Genomic DNA, 21,075 nt, shown 5'->3' with positions numbered 1-21,075 from the left:
AAATGGCTGAGATAGCAAAAAAAAAGTGAAACAAAGAGATCATAATAAAAGGCGTGGCCTGTCGCGTTTTATTATTATCCTTTTTTTTTTGATATCTCAGCCATTTGAAAACCAATTTTCATCAAATAAATGTTGAATCCTTCTTAATATTTACATGCTCTTTCTTATTTCTCATTATCTCTCTAAGGAATGTTCAAAACATGAATCCCCACCTCAACCAGTACTGTACAGTCCCTTTAAATCATACAGAAAAACCTGCTTTCATGCATGACTTACTGGTATTTACGCAACTTTATTGAAGAAATGTGATGATGGGGGGGGGGGGGGTGGGAGGGAATATTATATATACACATACATGAACAGAAAGCACGCAATTCAACATTGCAGTATGTGTAGTTCTTATTGGTTTATGGCTCTGCTCAGAATTATATCTGTTTGAAATATATTTAGCAGTTGTATTTTTAGCTGGTGCAATGTAGGCCTACTGTGTAGGTAGCACTTTGCTTTCTAGGAGTTGGTAGTACACAGACTTGTCATTTTTGCATCCAGCTATTATGAAAACAACATCAATTGAACCATATAAATTTGTGCTGTAGATATACGGTATATTTGCAGTATGAATTTGCTGGGTGTTTACCCTAAATTCATTCAGTCAATATATCTTCGTGATAGGCAGCACAAGTGATAAAAACATATGTTTATACTCTAGAGTATATCTCTGTGCCAATGACAAATTATATTACATTTGGCCTTTGACAGACATCCAGGAAAGGGGATGGGGGTCACTGTTAATCTGTAGGTCAGTGGAATAAAGTGGCTTCAGGAATTTGAGTCCATATCACTCCTTTTATGAGAGAAGGAGAAGGAGCAGAAAACTAGAATTTATCATCTTCCGTCTTGGAACTGGCTGAAGAGTTTTGGTCCTGGAGTCAGTGATAACCTTTTTAAGAGGGGTTGCAATCTCGTGAATTTCGCACTTGACATATTTACACATTCCGGTGTGTATGACGGGGATGAATCACCAGTTTATGATGGGGTGGGGTTGAAACATGTACTGTGTAGGTGTGAGCTCTGCACTGATTGGGTCACCAGACACCCTCCCCTCCCATACCCCTATCTGCTCTGGTTTCAAGTGGACCCTATCCACATTCAAAAGTTAAGAGCACTTTACGGGGAAAAGCCAGCCAGCAGATAGCAACACTGTATGACAAACTGCTTTGTTTTGTGTTTATGCTATTTGATGTACATTATTATTATGTACACGTACATTGTATGTTCTCCCTGAGCGCTACCCAGCAGGCTTGGTAGTGGCCAATCTCAGTTTATCGAATTGATGAAGAAGTGGGTATACACCCATTTCTGATGCATGGAAGAATGGTTGAAAGCCATTCTCAACAGCGTTCAAGGGAGTAAATGCAGAATTAACTGCTCTTTGTGTGTTCTTTATACAGTTATGTCTTCCACACATGCGAGAAATATAATCCCAATTGCACGTCAAAGAGGAATCGTGCTGAGAATGCCAATATCTATCAGATGTGAATGGCGTTTGATTTCTTTGTAAAGCAAACACTGTTTTCCACCACTGCTGACCCAAGTCACCCTTTATTACCCAAAATATGACATGAACTCTGAGGTGGTCACAATTGAGTCTGCAAACATGTCTCTGGACACCCCACTGTGGTCAGGGAAATCGGATCATTTTGTTTGTTATATACACTATTATCTTGGTTCAAGGTTATGGGGGTGGGGGGGGGGGAGGAATTGACAAAAGCTTTTCATAGAAGATGCCACGTTCATATTTGTCTATATTTCATGCCGGTATCTTATTGGATGAGCCTGTTACTAGTATTTGAAATTTAAACAACATGAGTATCAGATGCATCTTCTCCATGGCAATGGTCATAATTTACTGTAAATGTTTCTAGAAATGAATATTACTGCAAGTTGCATTCACCAGTTGTAGACAAATGTTTCTGGGACCATGCATCACTGTTTGAATCACACAAGGGCATAAGATGTGTCTAGAGATCAGACTAGCTGTGTACCAACGTTCCATAAGGCAACCTCTGTTATGAGCTGTTTGCTCTGAGATATAAAAGTGCGGTATCAAAGTTATAAAAGTTTTGAGGTGTGAACTTTTCCGTGGAAGTGTTACTAACTGTGTGCTGTGTGTTGTGGTGGATCATCAGTGTGCCCAGACAAGCACTATCTGTGAATTGTTTGGAAACCAGGAAACTTTGTGAGAGATTTTTGGTCTAGGTGAACTACTTCTAATCAAGATCACTGTGAGTTTTTATGAGAGTTGAGTACTTTATATGCCTCCTCTATCTATCTACATGTATCTATCTATCTATCTATCTGTATATCTATCTATCTATCTATCTATCTATCTATCTATCTATCTATCTGTATATCTATCTATCTATCTATCTGTCTTTCTTTTTTTCTTTCTGTTATCTACTGAGTATCTGCCTATCTATCTACTTTCATGCCTGTCTGTCTATATATATATATTTCTATGATTCCAATATTTGTTTATATATGTTCATCAATTTAGCAGTATGTATATCAACATAAGATATATTATGTATTCCCCCTGTAGGCTCACCGTATACTGTGCATCAACCGCCACCACATCGTTCTCCTGAGCACCTCGACCAAGGCTGTGGTCCAGTCGACGCCCACGGACCAGCTCAAGAACTGGCACATAGATGCCTGTCACAGCGGCCCCCTCAGCAGCCTACTTGTAGTCGAGTTTCAGGTATGGAAACAAAATAACTGGTAAAACATTGCACTCCATTTTTTCTTGAGCCATTAGACAGTGTGTATTTCTCCCTGTCATGATGAGGACCGAACCATGTGTGCAGATGACGATGATAAGAATCATTTTAAATCACTGTGCATCTGTGGGATGGAGTTTTCAACAACAAAAAAATGATAAACCTGAGATAACCTGTGCTGATTATTGTTTAGATCCCATGAGGCATCCTTGTGAATACTTGTAATGATGCTGACTATTTCTAGTTGTATCTGGGCTAATCCACTAAGGATTGATATAATGTATGTATGTGGTTCCTGAGAGTATGTAAGGCAGCCTTGTAGTTCTAAAACTTGCAAAAATAGTCCTTAAAAACTAGTCCTACTATTTCAAAGCAGAGTGTTAAGTATTCATGGATGGATTGGTGTGATCAAAAATATTTCATTCTGTAAAACCAGAAAAGTTTGTGTGCATTTTAATTTCTTGAATTTTGTGAGAGCCAAAATTTGCAAAATTAAAATATATGTGAAAGCTCTTGTCTGAACTATTTCATTGAACAATGTGGCAATCTGCAAAAATTTCATGCCGTTTGGCTCCAATTTGCGAAAATATCTTGCGTTATGGTATCCTTATAGCATGGCTCGACACTAACTTTTTTGTTTGGTGGCCCGATGGGGCCACCAAAATGCTAAATTTCAAATTTTTGGTGGCCCGAGAGAAAAATTTGGTGTCCCAAAAAACAACAACAATAAAAAACATTAAAAGTCCTTTTTTTTAATGAGTCAAATATTTAAGATTTATGATAGTAAGAATTAGAAGTTGGACATATCTACTCATAAATAAACTTCAACAAACTTGCAACACTCACTCTCAGGCATTCATTCAGTCCTTTTCATCCATCCTGTGAACAAATTTAAATGCTAATTTCCGGCGCAAAAAGTTACGAATTTATTGACATACTTTTCAAAAAAAATTGGTGGCCCGAGGCGGGCCACCAAATTTGCCCTTTTTTAAAATTTGGTGGCCCGACTTTCATTTTTGGTGGCCCCGGGCCACCGGGCCACCGTTAGTGTCGGGCCCTGCTTATAGTAACACTATCTGATAAGGAATGCAGCAAGAATGCCAAATGAATCTTTAGCCACACACTAATTCTCCTATTATAGGTAAAAAATGATGTGATCATTTGCCTATTAAAGATGTGGAAGTTGACCAGGCATCTGCAGTGGGGTGATTGCGTTTATGTGATGAAAAGGTGCAAATACTTCATACAGTGTATTTAATCCTTTCAAAGGCAGTATATCAGTGAGAGAGACATGACAACTGAATACATGAAAGGAACATTGCAGTCTAGAAAATTTCATTACCTATATAGTTTGGTTTTTTTTTAACTTGTATGAATGTCATTACTTTGTATAATGCATGTCTTGTCATTGAACCAATCATGTCTAGTGCTAACTCTGTGGGATTGAATTGCATGCACCTTATGAAATTGCTCTTGGCACTCCTATAGTTCAGTGGCTTTGAAGATATGCAGTTCAGAAGTACAATGTATGCACAGATCTAATGGGAATTCTCTGTTAGATGAAAACATAATGGCTTTGAAGATATACTGTTCAAAAGTATGTACACATGAGAATTCTCTACAACTGTGAGATGAAAACATTATAATGGCTTTGAAGATATACCTGTACAGTTCAAAAGAGTGTACACGTCAAGTGAGAATTCTCTACAACTGTGAGATAAAAACATTTTTAATAGCTTCAATTCAACAGTATGTGCAGGACTGGTGAGAATTCTTGACAACTGCGAGACAAAAATATTTCTTCCTGACAGATTATGTCTGTATGGATAACTGGCATCAATCTTTATCATATTTAGTGTCAATCTTTATTTCATCTTTTTTTTTTTATCCATGCCTGATGCCAAATTATGAAAACAAACAAACAAACAACCAACCAACAACTATGGGAGGAGAATACAATTAGGACAAATATTTCTGATGGCATTCCATCCTGTGCCCATTTATGGAGCCACTCTTGACAGGCAGAGGTGGGGGGGGGGGGGGGGCATTGAGGGGTGGAGTGGGGGTTTTGGCACACTGTCCATACAGATAACTGGAAGTGAAGTATGTGTGTGTGGGGGGGGGGGGTGGGGGTGATGGCTGGAGTGAGGTAGGACCCAATAAACAAGAAGGGGCAAAAAATACCATCTTTGATTTTGTTGTTAGTTGCTTCTTCACAAAAATGTGACCCGCTATAACAAAAAGATCTGAAAGTCACTGATGGTTGAGCCGAGAAAATGGAGTTCGAAGTCGGGTCATCGTAATTTGTCAAAACCATCGAATTTCTGTTTTTGTCTCGCCCACCGGAGGTGAAGGCGAGACTAAGGGATCCAAATGGCGTCCATCCGTCGTCCGTCCGTCGTCCGTCCGTCGTCCGTCCGTCGTCCGTCCGTCGTCCGTCGTCCGTCGTCCGTCGTCCGTCACAAATGTTAAAGTTTACCTGCAAGACTCTCTTATGATGCATAACTTGGCAACTGTTACAGCAATGGCAGCCACAACTTGGGTGATAGAAGCACTAGGGGTATCTTCATGTTATGGTGTTGTCAGAGGTCATGTGATGAGGTCAAAGGTCATTTGAGGTCATATATTAAAGGGTATGTGCAAGACCCTCTTTTCTATGTTAAAGTTTACCTGCAAGACTCTCTTTTGACAAATAACTTCACATAAGTTGCTTGGATTACAACCTAACTTGGGTCATAGATGCACTGGGGGTACCTTCATGTTATGGTGCCGTTGGAGGTCACAGGATAAGGTCAAAGGTCATTTGAGGTCATACGTTAAAGTTTACTTGCAAGACTCTCTTATCACTCGTAACTCGACACATGTTGCTACAATAGCAATCAAACTTGGGTGATGGATGCACTGGGGGTACCTTCATGTTATGGTGCCATAAGAGGTCACATGATAAGGTCAAAGGTCATTTGTGGTCATACGTTAAAGTTTACTTGCAAGACTCTCTGATCACACATAACTCAGCACATGTTGCTACAATGGCAATCAAACTTGGGTGATGGTAGATGTCTCTTGGGAAGTTGAAGGTAACCACAAGGTCAAAGGTTACAGACAGGGGTCAACGAACTTTTAGGGCCGAATGTTAAGTTTTTAGGGTGCATTTCGTTTATGGCTCATGACTTTTGATCCCTTTGTCCATTTGTGACCAAACTTGGATGGAACATGTCCCTTGGGGAGGGGAAGGTCGTCACAAGGTCAAAGGTCACAGACAGGGGTCAACAAACTTTTAGGGCCCAATGTTATGTTTTTATGGCGCGTTTTGATTGTGGCTCATAAATTTTGATCCCTATGTCCGTTTGTGACCAAACTTGGACGGTAGATGTCCCTTGGGGAGTTAAAGGTCATCACAAGGTCAAAGGTCACAGAAAGGGGTCAACAAATTTTTAGGGCCCAATGTTAAGTTTTTATGGCGCGTTTCGATTATGGCTCATCACTTTTGATCCCTTTGTCCGTTTGTGACCAAACTTGGATGGTAAATGTCCCTTAGGGTATTGAAGGTCACCACAAGGTCAAAGGTCATAAGCAGGTCAATTAACTTCTGGGAGTTATAAAAAATATTAATTCCTTGTACGCGAATGGGCGAGACACAATTTGGCGATTGCCTTGTTTGCTTAATTTTGTAGTCTGATGTTTCATCTATCATCTGCCAAAATTTTGAAGCTAAATGAAAAGGAAAGGCAAGAAATTATCATTTTTTGGGCCATGATTTTCCTACTTTTTAATGGAACAGAAATGTGTCCGAAGATTTGGATTTTGGGTGGCAGATAGACTCTTCCCCTAGAAACAAGGGAGTGATCTTATTGGTCAGTGCGTTGCATCCTGGTTACTGATTGGTCGTGCATAGACCACTGGTGCTAAGCTTGAGTGCACATCGCGGAGGTTGCAATGAACAGACATTAATCTATTGTCAAGAGGTGTAAACTGTCTTACCTCCCCTTGATCACGATTGCGTCGTAAAGCAAACTTTGAAGGTGATTTTCTCAAAACGCTGATTTCCTAGACCATTCAACATGGCTCATAAAATCATCAATGTCTCCGCAACTGAGTACTTTTGTGAGTCCTGTTTATATGAAATTAAAGTGGAAGAGTATGGAAATGATGCCGTGCCATTTTCAGAAAATCGACCTCCCTCGACTTCCAGATCTTTTGTTGTAGTGGGTCACAAATGTTTTTCAAACTAAAAAAATGACTGGATGGATGCCTTAAGTATCCTAAAATGATAGCATCAAGTTCTGCAAGTGCTGAATTCTTTTCATCAGGAACAGTTGCTTGTACAAAATAGAAGGGAGGGAAGTGATGATATTGTGGTTTGGGATTTTTTTAGTGTGGGGGACATCATTTCAAACTTTCAGCCTTTGGGATTGGATGCCTGTGGTTTAGGGTAGATGTCAATGGATAGGCTGGCAGAGTTTACTGCGATTAACTGCGAAGGCCAGTCGTTCCACTGTTAACTACAGTTTATTGCTGTTGGCAGACATTTCCGACATATTTGCGGCAATTATTATTCCGTTGAGGACGGACTGACTTTGCTACAACACGCATTTCCCATAGACACGTACCTGCCTGAGTATGCACTGGACTCGTCGTCAACGGGTTAAGAAGAAATCTAATGAGGCACTAATTTTACGATTTACACAGGGTAAGCCCCATTGGACCCTCCAGCCCCTCTCATTGGCCGAGCTGCGAGCCATCTGTGGCGCCCTCTCAGCCAACATGCAGGAGGCGTCGTCCTCCAACCCCGTCTCGGACAGCATCCCCGATGGTGTGGTCACCGCCTCTGCCCCTTCCACGCCCAGCCTTGGTAAGTCGACAAGCCAACAGAGTTTATATCACCGGTTTCAGGGCCAAACAGTTGCCAGGTTTAAGTAGTTGCTCGCATCGCTGGTATGACTTACAATGATGTATTTCCAGCTACATTTTGATGGTGTTTAAAATAAATTTCCTTTCTTCACATCACAGAGAGTATGAACAAAGAAAACATTATGCCACCACTTTTGACAAGAACGTGCCTGGCATCAAAAGAGATTAAAAGCTAATGCCCAATTTGCAAGCACTGTTTATATCATTAACGTGAAGAATGGCATGTGATATTACAGTCTTTGAACCCTGCTAGTGGGAAATGGAACATGAGTGTTTAAAGCTGTACTGGTTCATGTGGTGTCATGTCTCAAAAATATTATACAGAAATTGATGATAGTAAAGGACAATCATATCAAATCTCAATCATAAACTGATATCCATGAAAGAAGTAATTTTGCCCAATGGAATTGTAAAGGAGCACATGTTTCTTTGTTTTATGATTTTTGTGATGTCTATGGAATAAATGGTGTAACTGAATAACAATATCTTCCAAACAATATGTTCATTGCAATTGCATTGTCAAGAGCAACAACCTAATAGATAATTGTTTTATCCGGAACAAGGAGCATTTGCATGAATTTCTGTTTGTGCTCATGTAAGATGATGGAGCTTTGAAACGTACAACAACTTGAGTATTTTCCATAAAACTGACCACTGTTTTTCTCTGTAAAGTCGTTGCAAGAACAATCGACGTGAAGTTCAAATGTTTTCTTGCCTGCAACAAATAGTCGTTGTTGAACTTTGCTGCCTCAGCTATCGTTCTCTCACTCTCTGCTTGCTTGTCACATTTGAGCGCTGTCCTGCATGAATGAGCACTTGCATTATAGCGCTCCCTTCCGCACTTCTGCCATGTACACATCAGACATAGATCACAGTAGACGTGATGGAAGCTCCGTTCACACGAGGTGCGGTCATCAGTGATACATGCATGCATCTTTATTAACCCGTTGAGGATGAGTCCCAAGTGTACTCGGGCAGGTGTCTATGGGAAATGTGTGTTGTAGCAAAATCAAACTGTCCTCAACAGGTTAAAAACTTATTCCCAACTCCAGTGAGAATGCTTCCTCAAAGGGCATAGTTGTCGATGGCTTTCTATTTTATTGAGTATGAGTTACTCATTCAAAGATTAACCTGTTGAAGACTAGTCCGGAGTATGCTCGGGCAGGTGTCTGTAAGAAATGTGTGCTATAGGGAAATCAGCTCGTCCTCAACAGGTGTAGAATAGACATGTAGTTAAAGTTGTGATTTCTGGTCTCTTCTTCTGATAAAAGAGACAACAGAGGAGTTCAGGTCGAGGTCATGCTTAATTAATAATAATAGTAATAATAATAATAATAATGATAATTGTCAGTATTTATCTATTCTTTTTTGCCATAGGAAGACCCTCGAAATATAGGGGGGGGGGAGTGCAAGAATGCTGGTGTACTGTACATCAACATTAGTATCAGTAAAAACAGTGTATGCGTACACGAAATCATCCTTTGTCCTCGTTGTGGATACTCTGTATTTTGAAGCATGTTAGATGATATATTCTGAATTATGTCTCAAAGGTTTAGAAGCTGAGAATAGCAAGTCGCTTTCCAGCTCTCGTACATATAGAGTGTGCTTGACAGAATGCAACGGAAGGTATATTTTCGAAGACAGTACAGTCAGTGTAGAAGCAGGAACACTTTAGAAGAAAGAAGCAGCTGGAAAAGAAGATGGAACATAAATAAACAGATTTTTATAGATTAAATATATAACAAAATGAAAGGAAACTGATCCTGTTGTTCGCAATTGCGAGGAATATTTCATAGCGGGTGTTTACGTGGTATGATGTGTCATCTTATAATGGCAAAATGTGGTCACAGCACAAAGTGAGTTATCTATTACAATTAAGCTTACAAGAGGACTTTAACTCCTAAGTGTACAGAGGGAGGTCAAAACCTTGCTTCCTACAGTCACCCTTGATGACATCGCCTTGACGACCCCTCCTCCCAATTTCTCTTTCTCCCCTTCCTCCTGACAGACCGAGTGCCCTATTCCGACTCCCCCGTCCTGGATGCCAAGTCTCTTCTCACGCCAAGTGCAATATACCACGAAGAACTTTCACGCTGCAGCCGCCTCCTCAACTTTCCCGAGGAGGTCGCCTGCATCCTGACGCAGACCGAGTTCCGGCTCTTCAACGAGGTGCCCCCGGCCAGCTACGTCCGCCATGTGGGTCACATGACCCACGCGGCCAGCGATCACGTGGCAGTGCAGAAGAAGTCCGTTCGGGACCTGGAGCTTCGCTGTCACGAGGTAGGCATGCGATTCAGTGCCTCCCCTCCAGAATGCTGTGTGTGTTTGGATGTATATTTGTATGTTTATGTTCTGTATTTGAGTGCATGCATATGTGTGTAAGTGTGTGTCTGTGTTTGAATACATGTCTGTATTTGGACATTCAATTTGGCTGATGACAACAGTCCTCAGTCCCGAGTACTGTAAAAGTGGAAATTTTTGCGGTGTTGAAATTTTCGCGCATTTCGCGCAACCAGAAACTAGCACGAAAATAATAGCACGCGAATATTTTTGCTTGCCATATGTTCCAGTATTTGATGTCTTGATTCCGCGGAATTTAAATCACGCGAAACTCTTCTGACCCGGCTGAGGGCGAAAAATTAGACGTGCGAAAATATCCACTTTTACAGTATAATATGCTTGGGCAAGGGTCTATGGGAAATGTATGTTGTAGCAGAATCAGCCCATTCTCAATGGGTTAATGCTCCTCTGTATTTTGTGGATATTACTGCACTTCCAAATGTTATATTCAGTATTATTGATCATGTTTTTGTTTTCATTTTTGTTTGTTTTTTGTTTGTTTGTTTGTTTGTTTTTTTTTTGGCTTGGGTGGCTATCTCATATAATCCTGATGTGTCAGTTAGCAAAAAGAACCAGTGTAAGACAAAGCTAGCTTTGTTACTTTTTTGACAAATTTAAGACATGAAATATAATCCATCTGGTATTGTCAAGTTATATTAAAGTGCTGTTTGTCTTAATAGTTTATGTACATTGTACTAATTGCGTAGTATAACAGAGGACTTTATTGGTCAGTATCCTACATGTAGTTGTACAATACAATGTAGGTGCCACAAAGTCACACCCACACACAGAGAAATTTTGCACCAATTGCTCTTTCCCATTTATAGAGACAGTTATATTACAGTTCAGATATTTAGACAAGCCACTGAGATGCTATTGAAATGTGTGTTTGATTAACTCATCATGTGATTAATTGCAAAAAATGATAAGTAACTAAGAAAATAGTTTCAAGATCATAGCAAACAGGAACAAAGGTAAAGCAAGAAGTAAAAGATGAAGATATGTGACAATTACTGGCAATGCTGCATGTAGTATCACTGATGAATGTCAGATGTAATTTGTTGAAGTAGCATATATTGCAATATATAACCAATATAAACTGTGATATGTATTACTCCCTTTTGGAGAGATATCAATGATCAAACTCTGAATGACCCTCTTTTGTACTCTTAGTCCCAGTATTCACATGATTGTTTTAAGTGGGTCTGGTTGTTGTGGTGTTTTTTTTCTTCATACGAAAAGCAGGACAGTAGTTTAGTAGGCATTTAATGGAGAGTAGCAGAGTAGGAATTTGGCGTATGCCTGTGGTTACGGCAATGACGCATCAGAGATTTATTGCACTTGTCATGGCATTGGCCCCGGTTCATTTCTCCCTCCTATGTGCTCCTGCCAAGCAAAACATTGAGATGTTTTTAGCACATCGCAATGGGGACACGACAGACAGACAGACAGACAGACATGCACTTTAGATCCCCAAGCACATCAAAGAACAATTAAGCCCAGTTAAAGAACGGTGTAGCCCTGCTTTGTTTCTAACAAGTCAGAGTCAGTCTAAAGCAGTATTCAAACAATATGAATTTGAGTGAATGGGGTTTATTACGCCACGTTTGATGATACAGTGGAAACTCGATATAACGAGATGGTCGGGACCGAGTCATTTTCCTCGTTATAGCCGATATCTCGTTATATCAGTAGGCATAAAAGAAGGCATAAAATAAAGACATTAATTTGCACATGTGGGACTACCCATCATATTTCAATCAATACTGATAACTTGATATTGTGTGTGAGGGAATTACTCACCTTTATGGGTAAGAAGATGTTTTTCGCCAAGGAAATCCAATATCAAGAATGTGTTTCTTATTAATTGTAGATGTTTGAATTTGTAAATTTAAGCTTGCGATTGTACTATCAAGAACGTCTGTGGATTGGTACAGTGTATGTGGTTATCGTATGGGTGTGTGTTGTGTGGAAAGCTTGAATAATGGTCTGCACAATGCTGTGTGTGTATGTGACACATTCTGTATGTACATTATATGACTGCGTGTGTGTGAAGACGGGGAATTCCCCAAGTAGAAGGCCAATCACAGCATCAGATTGCCTCACACCTGCTAAAGTCATGATGATGTCATGTATACATATGGCCGTCCCACCACATTTTCTGCATGTATCAGTGTGCTTGCACACACACACTTCACACGTACAACATGCAGTGCTAGCTGGAGTGCACTGAAGAAAATGATTATGTGTGTACAAGATAGTTTTTGGCGCATCAAGCTTTACAATCTCGGAAGATGATAGCACAGGCGAAGTAAAGCTTTACCGAAGGCATTTTGCTTTACCTCACTATAGCAGGTTTGATTTACTATGTTTTTCTTTGTTTGGAAGTCACAAAATTTATCTCGTTATAGCAGTTATTTCGTTATAGCCGATCTCGCTATAAGAGTAGCATTTTACATAGACTTGTGTGGAAGGAAATTTGGGACCGAGAAAATTTCCTCGTTATAACCGATATCTCGTTATAGTAGTGTTCGTTATACCGAGTTTCCCCTGTATAATATAACCCAGTGGTGGGGTTTTTATTGTTATGTAAAAGGTGTGTGACATTCTCAAGGAAAAATCACACAGGCATTCTAAAAATCTGCAGTAATTGCAGTATATACATGTATGAAGAGAAAACATGACCCTTGTACTGCTCACTTCAAGCTCCTCTTTCAGCTATAGTGAACCTGTTCCATACAGGAACCTAGTGGCCTGCGTATCAAGTCTATGGGTATTTCAGCATTCAGCACGGAACGGGTTAAAGAAGTGACTCCAAAGATGCAGTAATGATAAAGGGGAGGGTACCCGTACCATAAAGTTTGTGTTTTGGGTTGTGACGTGTGAGTTGCAGGTGATGATGGTGATGATGATGATCTGATCATGATGGTTTTTCCAGTGTGTGTGTACGATTCGCCGTGGCACAGCTGTGGCCCTGCAGTGCCCCCGTGTGTTAGAGTTTGACTTATCTGTCAAAGTTTAGTTGTTGCACTTTATAGTGACATGGTAATTTGAGAAACATGGCAAGAAAATCTCTTGTCGAATGATCAAGTCTTCTTCTTCCTCGCACTTGAAAAAAAAAATTGTTCCCTTCTTCTTAGTGTCATCGTCAAGAAGATGAATGGCAAGGCTTATTCAGTTCATGTAGGAAGTAATATTGGTGTGTCTGTGCTCCAAATGAATTGTCTCTCTCTCTCTTCTTCCTTTAAAACAACAACAACAATTGTCAGAAAGGTGATGAAAAATTTTATTTCAGTGCAAGAGCAGATCATGACACGATCCTGTGCATATCGGCCAATCATTCAAGAGAGAGAGAGAGAGAGAGAGAGAGAGAGAAAGGAGTAGCCAAACAAAGTGAATTGAAGGGGCAGGTATGGAGGTAAAGATCAGAAAGTGTCCTTTTATGTTGTATGTGAGGTACTGCTCTGATGGAATATCTTTTGGATCTGAGTGGAGGTTGACATTAAATTTGCCAGAGCATCATGTGTGCGTTTATGAATTGCTGTATCATTAATGCTGAAGTCCAGATTATAACTCACAATGCTTGCCAATAGCTTTTATAAACCAGAACCACCCATGGATTGTTTATACTGATGTTTATTATGTTGTCAAATTCTTACAGCTCTTTTGAACTCTTTATGTGCCTTGTTGGCATGCAGGACTCAGTTGACGGCATGCCAGGTTTGCATATTTTGCCCAAACGAAGAAACCTGCCCAAACTGACTGATAGATTGCCAAATGCCACGGAACAATGCAAACTTTACTCGAGATTTGCCATTCCTCGTACATGTAGCTTGCATTGTATGTGGTGATTGAATATGAACCAATGTTCCCTGTGCGATTTGCAAGTAAATTGTATGTTTCTGTCACTGTTTTGTATGCAAAATCAATGCCGGTTCCATTATGTTCCAACAGGTCATTTAAAAGAAAAAAAGTTATCATAGATTTGTCATAGAAATTACATCACAGGAAAGCTTGGAATTTCCTCTACAATTTTGCTCATTGCATGTCCAGCATAAAAATCCTACAAAAGTTAAATGGATTGGATAATACAATGTTTTCCCACAGCATGCTAGCGTTGCAGTACCTCAGAATAATGTGGCACACATGGGGGATTTACACCATGGCGCATAAAGAGTTAAAGAGAAAAGTGGAATTTGAGAATATCTACAAATGTCTGTGAATGTTCTCAGTCATCCAGGTAAATTATCACATGAACAATATCGGTAAATCTAGTCAACTGGACTTACTTGTAATTTGAGTAGCGACGTTTCGTGTCCACTCCGGGACGCTTCATCAGGCCGACTGATCTTTGGCGGCAATTGGTTGTTGACCCGTAACAGGGTCGGGGAATTTCGGAAAGCGAAGAGGAATCTTCCGAACCGCCGGGTTGTAGGCTCCGGCTAGGTTGTGTCTCAGGTGTGTGATGAGCTGTACATAGGAGAGACAAAGCAGACCTTAGCCAAACGTATGTACCAGCACAGACGAGCTAGCTCGTCTGGATGCGGAGACTCTGCCGTATACTCCCATCTGAACAGCAGTAACCACACCTTTGACAACAAGGACATAGTCATCTTAGATCGTGAGGCACGGTGGTTCGAGAGGGGAGTCAAAGAGTCCATCTACGTTAAAAGGGAGGAGCCATCCCTAAACCGAGGAGGGGGCCTGAGACACATCCTAGCCGGAGCCTACAACCCGACGGTTCGGAAGATTCCTCGGCGCTTTCCGAAATTCCCCGACCCTGTTACGGGTCAACAACCAATTGCCGCCAAAGATCAGTCGACCTGATGAAGCGTCCTGGAGCGGACGCGAACATCGCTACTCCAAATTACAAGTAAGTCCAGTTGACTAGATTTACCGATATTGTTCATGTAATATCTACAAAATGTATACATGCAGAGTCAGATTGATACTGGGCTGTTTTTATGAGAGTGCAATGTTGTACGTGTGCATGTAGAGCATGTGCAGTTTTGCCACTGTATAACAGTGCATCTTGAGTCTATTTCTTGTTGTGAGGCTGTGACTCAACAACAACAACAACAACAATAATGGCCACTACAAGACGGCGACGACAACAATGACCCTGATACTGGACGACATCCCCGTGGAATGTGGTGTTTCACGCCTCTGGGTTATGAATTCGTTGGAGCCTGCCTCACTCGAGTTCTTGCCGCACGTGTGGTGTGTGTACCACTGCGTGCATGAGTGTTTGAGGTGCATTCTCCAAATGTTTGATCGCAGCCCACTTGTGAATTCCCCACGTGCCGGCATGAATGCTGATCTGCCGTGATTTCGCTGCGGAGTCGAGGATGTGACCGTATTAATGGACGAGCCATCGACGTATCGATGACGTCTCTGTCCTCAGCAGGAAGTCATGCAACTTAACTCCCCCAGTGCTAGACTTGCGTGTTCGGTCTCTATCAGTCATATATTTCTAGATCACATTATGTATTTGAATACTTGTGTGTGATAAATGTACAGATGATGATGAATTCAAATCCAGATCAGAAATAACTTTGATTTTCATAGATCAATAATCTTGTTTGATTCATGAAGCAAGGTCATACATTATTTTGTGGAAATCTTGCAACTGAACTTTTGAATTGATTAGTGTTTGCTTTGCTCATGGTTATGTATTGTTCAGCTATAGATGGATTTTTTTTCTGGGCTTGAATCCTTTGCAACTCTGGCAAAGAGGGGATATTGGATGCCAGCGGGCAGCTTTCGAATCTAGAATTTACATTTGCTCAAAGCACAAAAAAGGAAAGTCAACAAATGGCATTCTGAGGAAATTTGTTGTGATCTATTTTGTGTGTGTGGGTCTTGCAGAGCTTTCTTTAGAAGTCAATATTTGCAAAGTTTATGGTGACATCTTTGTTTTGCTGTCATGTTGATTTAACCTTTTTTTTTTCCAAGTCTATAATTTAGTGAGGTGTCAAGGTAGTACTCCCCTCCCCCCATTTACTGGGATTGTTCAGCCTCTTCTTCTGAGAAAGAGTTCCATTTGAGTCTAATTGGTATTCAAGTGCAGGATGAATGTGGCGAGCAGTCCAAGCCCAGCTGTAAAGGCAGCTGTGTAGGCCATGTGCGTTATCGTGCCAAGGCCAGGGGATGTATAGTGTTACGGCAAATTGATCGTGTGACCGGAACCCTACGCCAGTGAACTTCCAAGGGAGTGTCTTTTGCCCCGAGATGCCCCGGCTGTGTGATCCTCATCCTGTGTGTTCCAGCCGAGGAGAACCTGGAAACTCTGTCTCCCGTTTCCAAGCAATTTATTTGCTGCACCTGATTTGCATCCATGCAGGGATTTGTGTCTCTATGTTATAGGGGAGCCTAACACTTGTCTTCTATAGCTTGGCATGCATGTAGTCACAAGAAGAAATTTACGATTACTGAAGTATATCTGTTGTACTGCGTCTGGATAGTGCTATGGAAGAATACATTAAGCAGTAAATTTGCCATGGTTTCAAGAAAATGTGTAGAAGAAACTTGACAAGGAAGATGATGAATGGAAGTTGTAATGACGGTAACAGTTGTCATGGTTATAATGAAAGTGGTTTTTTAAGAGCTGCTGCTGCTGCTGAGGCATTGAGGAATTTCAGTAGGAAAGATGACTGAGATGACTGAAATGTCCAATATATGTGACCCTGCGTCCACAAAACCAACAAAAAGTCGCCAGACATGGATTTTTAGTTAAGTGTAGATTCTGAAAGAAGAGACTCCAAGCCTTAAAATGGTGTATAACTCAATTCAAATTGTCTCTACAAAGCTACAACGTAAATCTAAATCTTGGAAAGAAATCATATATTCTGGAAAAGTGTGAACTGAGAAAAGAGGCTCTGAAGTGCAGGGTCTATTCAAGCACTTTAATCTTTGCCAAGCCGTGCTAGCTGTGCGATGAATAGGACAAAAAACAAACAAACCAGGATGTAACCCCCCCCCCCCCCCCCCCGTAGCAACAACAATCATGGGATTATTAGATTAAGCTGAAATTTAGCGTACTCTATTGACACATTCTGTCCATGATTGATGCCAACTTTCAAAGCAGTAGCATTATCCTTTCAAATGTTATTAGAGTTGAAAGTGAAGAGTGTGCAAGGGATTTTCAAGAAATAAAAAGGGGCCTCTAAGACATACGTGTACCTGATCACACTTCTATACCGAAAAAAGGTTCGTAGAAAAACTGGTGAAAACCCACTTTCCCATTCATTTTATGATACCAAACTTACCAATATTGTAGAAGAAGAAGAGCTCTTTCAGAAAATACAGTTTAAATACTAAAAATTGACTCAAGACTTCAGATTAAAAAATCCTCAAATTTATAAAGATTCCAAGATCACTGTAACCAAAATTTAATCTTCTGTTCTTTGTGTCATTATCGACTCTTCCTGCAAGTTTCTTCAAAATTTGTTCACAACTTTTTTAGTTATTTTGCAAACAGACCAAACTAATGCCGATGATCGCTTAACCTCCTCCTTCCTTGATGGGAGCGATTGAGAGCAAGGCTTGAAGTGTTACAATGCATGGAGTAGAAAAAGTGCACTCTGTTGTTCTTCGCGTGAACTCAATATAAAGAGGGCGCTGTTTTGGCTTAGGTTTCATCCCTCCCTCGCTTTTTTTTTGTCCTCTCTATCTCCCTTTCTTCCTGCTCAGCATCCTTGTGAAAGTACTTTTTTTTTCTCTCTCCATCTGCCATTCTTTCTCCTCATCATGTGATGTCCTTTCACGAGCCGCAAACTGCTTGAGAATTCCGAATCGGTTTTGATTTGAAACCAATCAGATGCAAATGTCCGAAGGTTTTGCGCACTCTTTTTTTTTTTTTTCAAATCAAAAAGAGAAGTGAGAGCGGAGGGATATTCAAGGGAGTTATAGAAGCGATGCGAGGGACAGGGTGGGGATGGGAGAGGTACAACCGTAGACTGGCCGGAAGGAGGACGTTGATTAAACAGCATGATCTGTCCGTCCAGCGATCATGAATGAATCATAAGCCCGTGGGGTCCCAGGACAGTGTAGTGTGAGAATCACGGCTTCTGACATAACGTGGGTGAGAGATAGAGAGAAATAGAAACAGTAGAGGAGGAGATGTTTAGTGATAGAGGTACATTGTATAGAAAAAGAGAGAAAGTCACATAGTATGTGTTGAAAGTGTGCAAAAGCACAAAAAAGGATAAACCAAACATAGATAGTGTAAAAGAAAGCAGGGAAATAATGAAAATATGAAGGAATGAACTGAAAAACAGCCAGTATGGACCAAGCAAAGACAGAGAGAAAAATACAGATAGACATTAACATATTAGAATACTATTTGTGCTATAATTATTCTGATAATGAATCTAATTATTTGCAAAGGTCTTCCCGACAATTTCGCAAGTGGTGAAATTTGCTATTGTGAAGTACAGTAATGAAGTGAGACATGCCTGTACGCAAGGTCAGAGCTGATAATTTTGCGTGTTGTTAAATTCGCAAGAAGTACCTGACTCGCAAAATATGCAAAGATAAGAACCTGACAAATTATACAGCATATCATTCAGTATACAATATTAGTGTTTTAAAAGTTTTAAAAGTTTAAAGTTTGGAATTAATTCTTTATGTGCCACGTTCACACGTCCGACTCAGTCGACGGCGTGCCAGCTTCGCATATTCTGCTCAAACGCACAAATGAAAGCATTTCTCACGCTTTTGTTCCTCTTACATACAGCTTGCATTCTATGTGGTGATTGATTATCAAGTGCTGTTTCCAACTAGATTTGCTTGTAAATTCTGAGTTTCTGTCACTGTTTTATGTGCAAAAGTCATGCCTTTACAGTATGTAGCTACTGGTAATTCGAAAGAAAGAGTAAACATAGATTTGTCATACAATTTATATCAAAGCAAAGCTTGGCATTTTCTATACAACCTTGCCCACTTTATGTCAAACTTAACAGAAATCTTTAGAAGTTATATAGATTGGAAAAACAAAATTCTTTCTCAAAGCATGACTACATTGGTGTCTTAGAATAACTTGGCACACAAGGGAATTAACCATGGCACATGAAGAGTTAAGGAGAAGATTAAGAGGAAGAGAGAGGTTTGCTTGAGATATTGAGAAGAGGAGTACATGTATATCTGTAGGGGACAGTGATAGAATGTTTTTGATGAAATATCGATTTAAACATCAATAAAATGTTTCGTAAAATAAGACATAAAGAGAAAATGGTCAGTAGATATAAGAAATAGTGAAGAAAAATCTGTACACATGCTAGGGAAAAGGGGGATGAAAAGTACAAGGAAATATATTCTCCTCAATTTCCTGGGTAAGATAGCTTACTATTGTAAGTAATCATTGTTTCAGTAAAAGCAGATAAGTACTAGTCTGTCATTGTCTCTTTCGTAGTATTGGTATTTATTACAATAGTAAATGCAAGTATTTCCATATATGTTAGTGCGGTGGGAACACATGCTCAACATAATTCTGTAATTGTTTGCCATGATACTGCATATTTTCATAGCAAAGGATTGCTTTTCAAACAATTGTGATACGAATATGGCTATACAAGATCTGAACAGTGTCACTTTTGTGATAACTGATTAAAGAGGAAAGTAGATTGGTTTATATCATCTGTGACCGTGCATTACAAAACCAACAAAAAGTCACACCACTTGATTTTACTCAAAAAGATGAAATGGGTCAACCAAGTCAATCTTGAGTTTTTCATGTTTTCTGAAAGAGGTATTCTTCTTCTACATTATTCTTAAGTTTGGGATCATGAAACGAATGGGAACGTGTATTTTCAGCAGTCTTTCTACAACCCCCCCTTTTTTTTTTGGTAGAGTAGTGTGATTAGGTACATGTATTGGGAGAATCATGCATTATGGCGGAGGCATACCAGTCGCCGTAGCGACATTTCTAGTTCGTTTTTTTGATGCAGGGTCACATTTTATCTAGGACCCATCCTTATAGAGATTACTTGAGTGACCCGTTGTCAGTGGTTATGAATAATTTTCATTTTTAGATTCCCAAAGTGTCCATATTTCACATTTGTACCCAATTTCTTAGAAAAGGAAATTGTAAGCTTGTGGAAACAGATTGTCTTGAAGATTTAGAATTCTGTGTTTTTTGCATTGAGTGGCTGTGGTGTACAATCCTGGGAAGATGTGCATCTTTATTTCTTTTTATGTCTGCTTCTTTTCCTTTTTCTTCAAAGGAGCTTGAGTTCCAGATTTCCCTGTAAAAATCACTGGATATATTTATATATATATAGCACACGAGTGATGAAGCATGCCCTGGGGAACGGTTCAAGTGCGAAAACTGAATTAAACATGAAGATCGGAGAGGAGGATGGCTTTATAGCTGGCGAGGGATGGGATGTTGATATCATGGGTGGAGTGGTGTTCTCAGAGTCTGGTATTTTGTGGCCTTTTTAGGAGATGAGGTTGGGGGGGGGGGGGTGACAAAGAAGCTGGAAGTATACAAGCACTGTGTAGCACAAGAATATCTGATTGTACAGTTGCCTACAGCTCTTGGGCTGAATAATATTTCTGCCGCTCTCCGTATTTTCGTCTCTTCTCTACATGTCTTAAGCTCTGTCCCTTCGGGTACATCTAGCCAATACTGACAATAGTACCTCACTAACTTTTTTCTATCTGCCAATCATATCTTGTTACCATGGGAACTGCTGCAACCACATGGAACTTTCTTTTAATTTGTTTTTTGTTTCAATGACTCTGCTTTCTCCACATTCAAATTTTCGTCCCAGGAAGTGCATGCTGAAAAGAGGGTAGGGGGTTAGAAGAGAACTGCAAAGTCACATGTTTCCTGGGGTAAACACAGAAAAAGTTAACAACTCCAGTGTTAGTGACTTTGTTGTTTTTGTCCATGTTATCCTGTTCCCTCCCCTGCCCTACCCCCTTCCTCACTCACTTGATCTGAAGTCACTCAGATTCCCGTGTGATCTTGTTTATTTTTTTTTTAAAGAAGAAAGACACAGCATGAGCTAAATAGAGTACTAGATACATTGATCACTAT

At 40.2% G+C, this 21,075-nt stretch overlaps 1 protein-coding gene across 1 annotated transcript in view; it reads left to right on the top strand.

Annotated features, from left to right (window-relative positions):
- The window catches only part of LOC139708945 (uncharacterized), a 206,720-nt gene that overhangs the window by 105,666 nt on the left and 79,979 nt on the right, over positions 1-21,075 (top strand). The window contains exons 11-13 of the mRNA XM_071620914.1: positions 2,603-2,761; positions 7,470-7,632; positions 9,700-9,971. Of these exons, the coding sequence (XP_071477015.1) occupies positions 2,603-2,761; positions 7,470-7,632; positions 9,700-9,971 (594 nt within the window). The remainder of the gene's footprint in view (positions 1-2,602; positions 2,762-7,469; positions 7,633-9,699; positions 9,972-21,075) is intronic.

This window comes from Diadema antillarum, unplaced genomic scaffold (assembly GCF_040938485.1).
Source record: "Diadema antillarum isolate AM-2024a unplaced genomic scaffold, OU_Dant_1.0 seq00001391_RagTag, whole genome shotgun sequence".
Classification (NCBI taxonomy): Eukaryota; Metazoa; Echinodermata; class Echinoidea; order Diadematoida; family Diadematidae; genus Diadema; species Diadema antillarum.
Note: the sequence above shows the minus strand (reverse complement) of the source record. Positions and strands in the feature narration are given on the sequence as shown.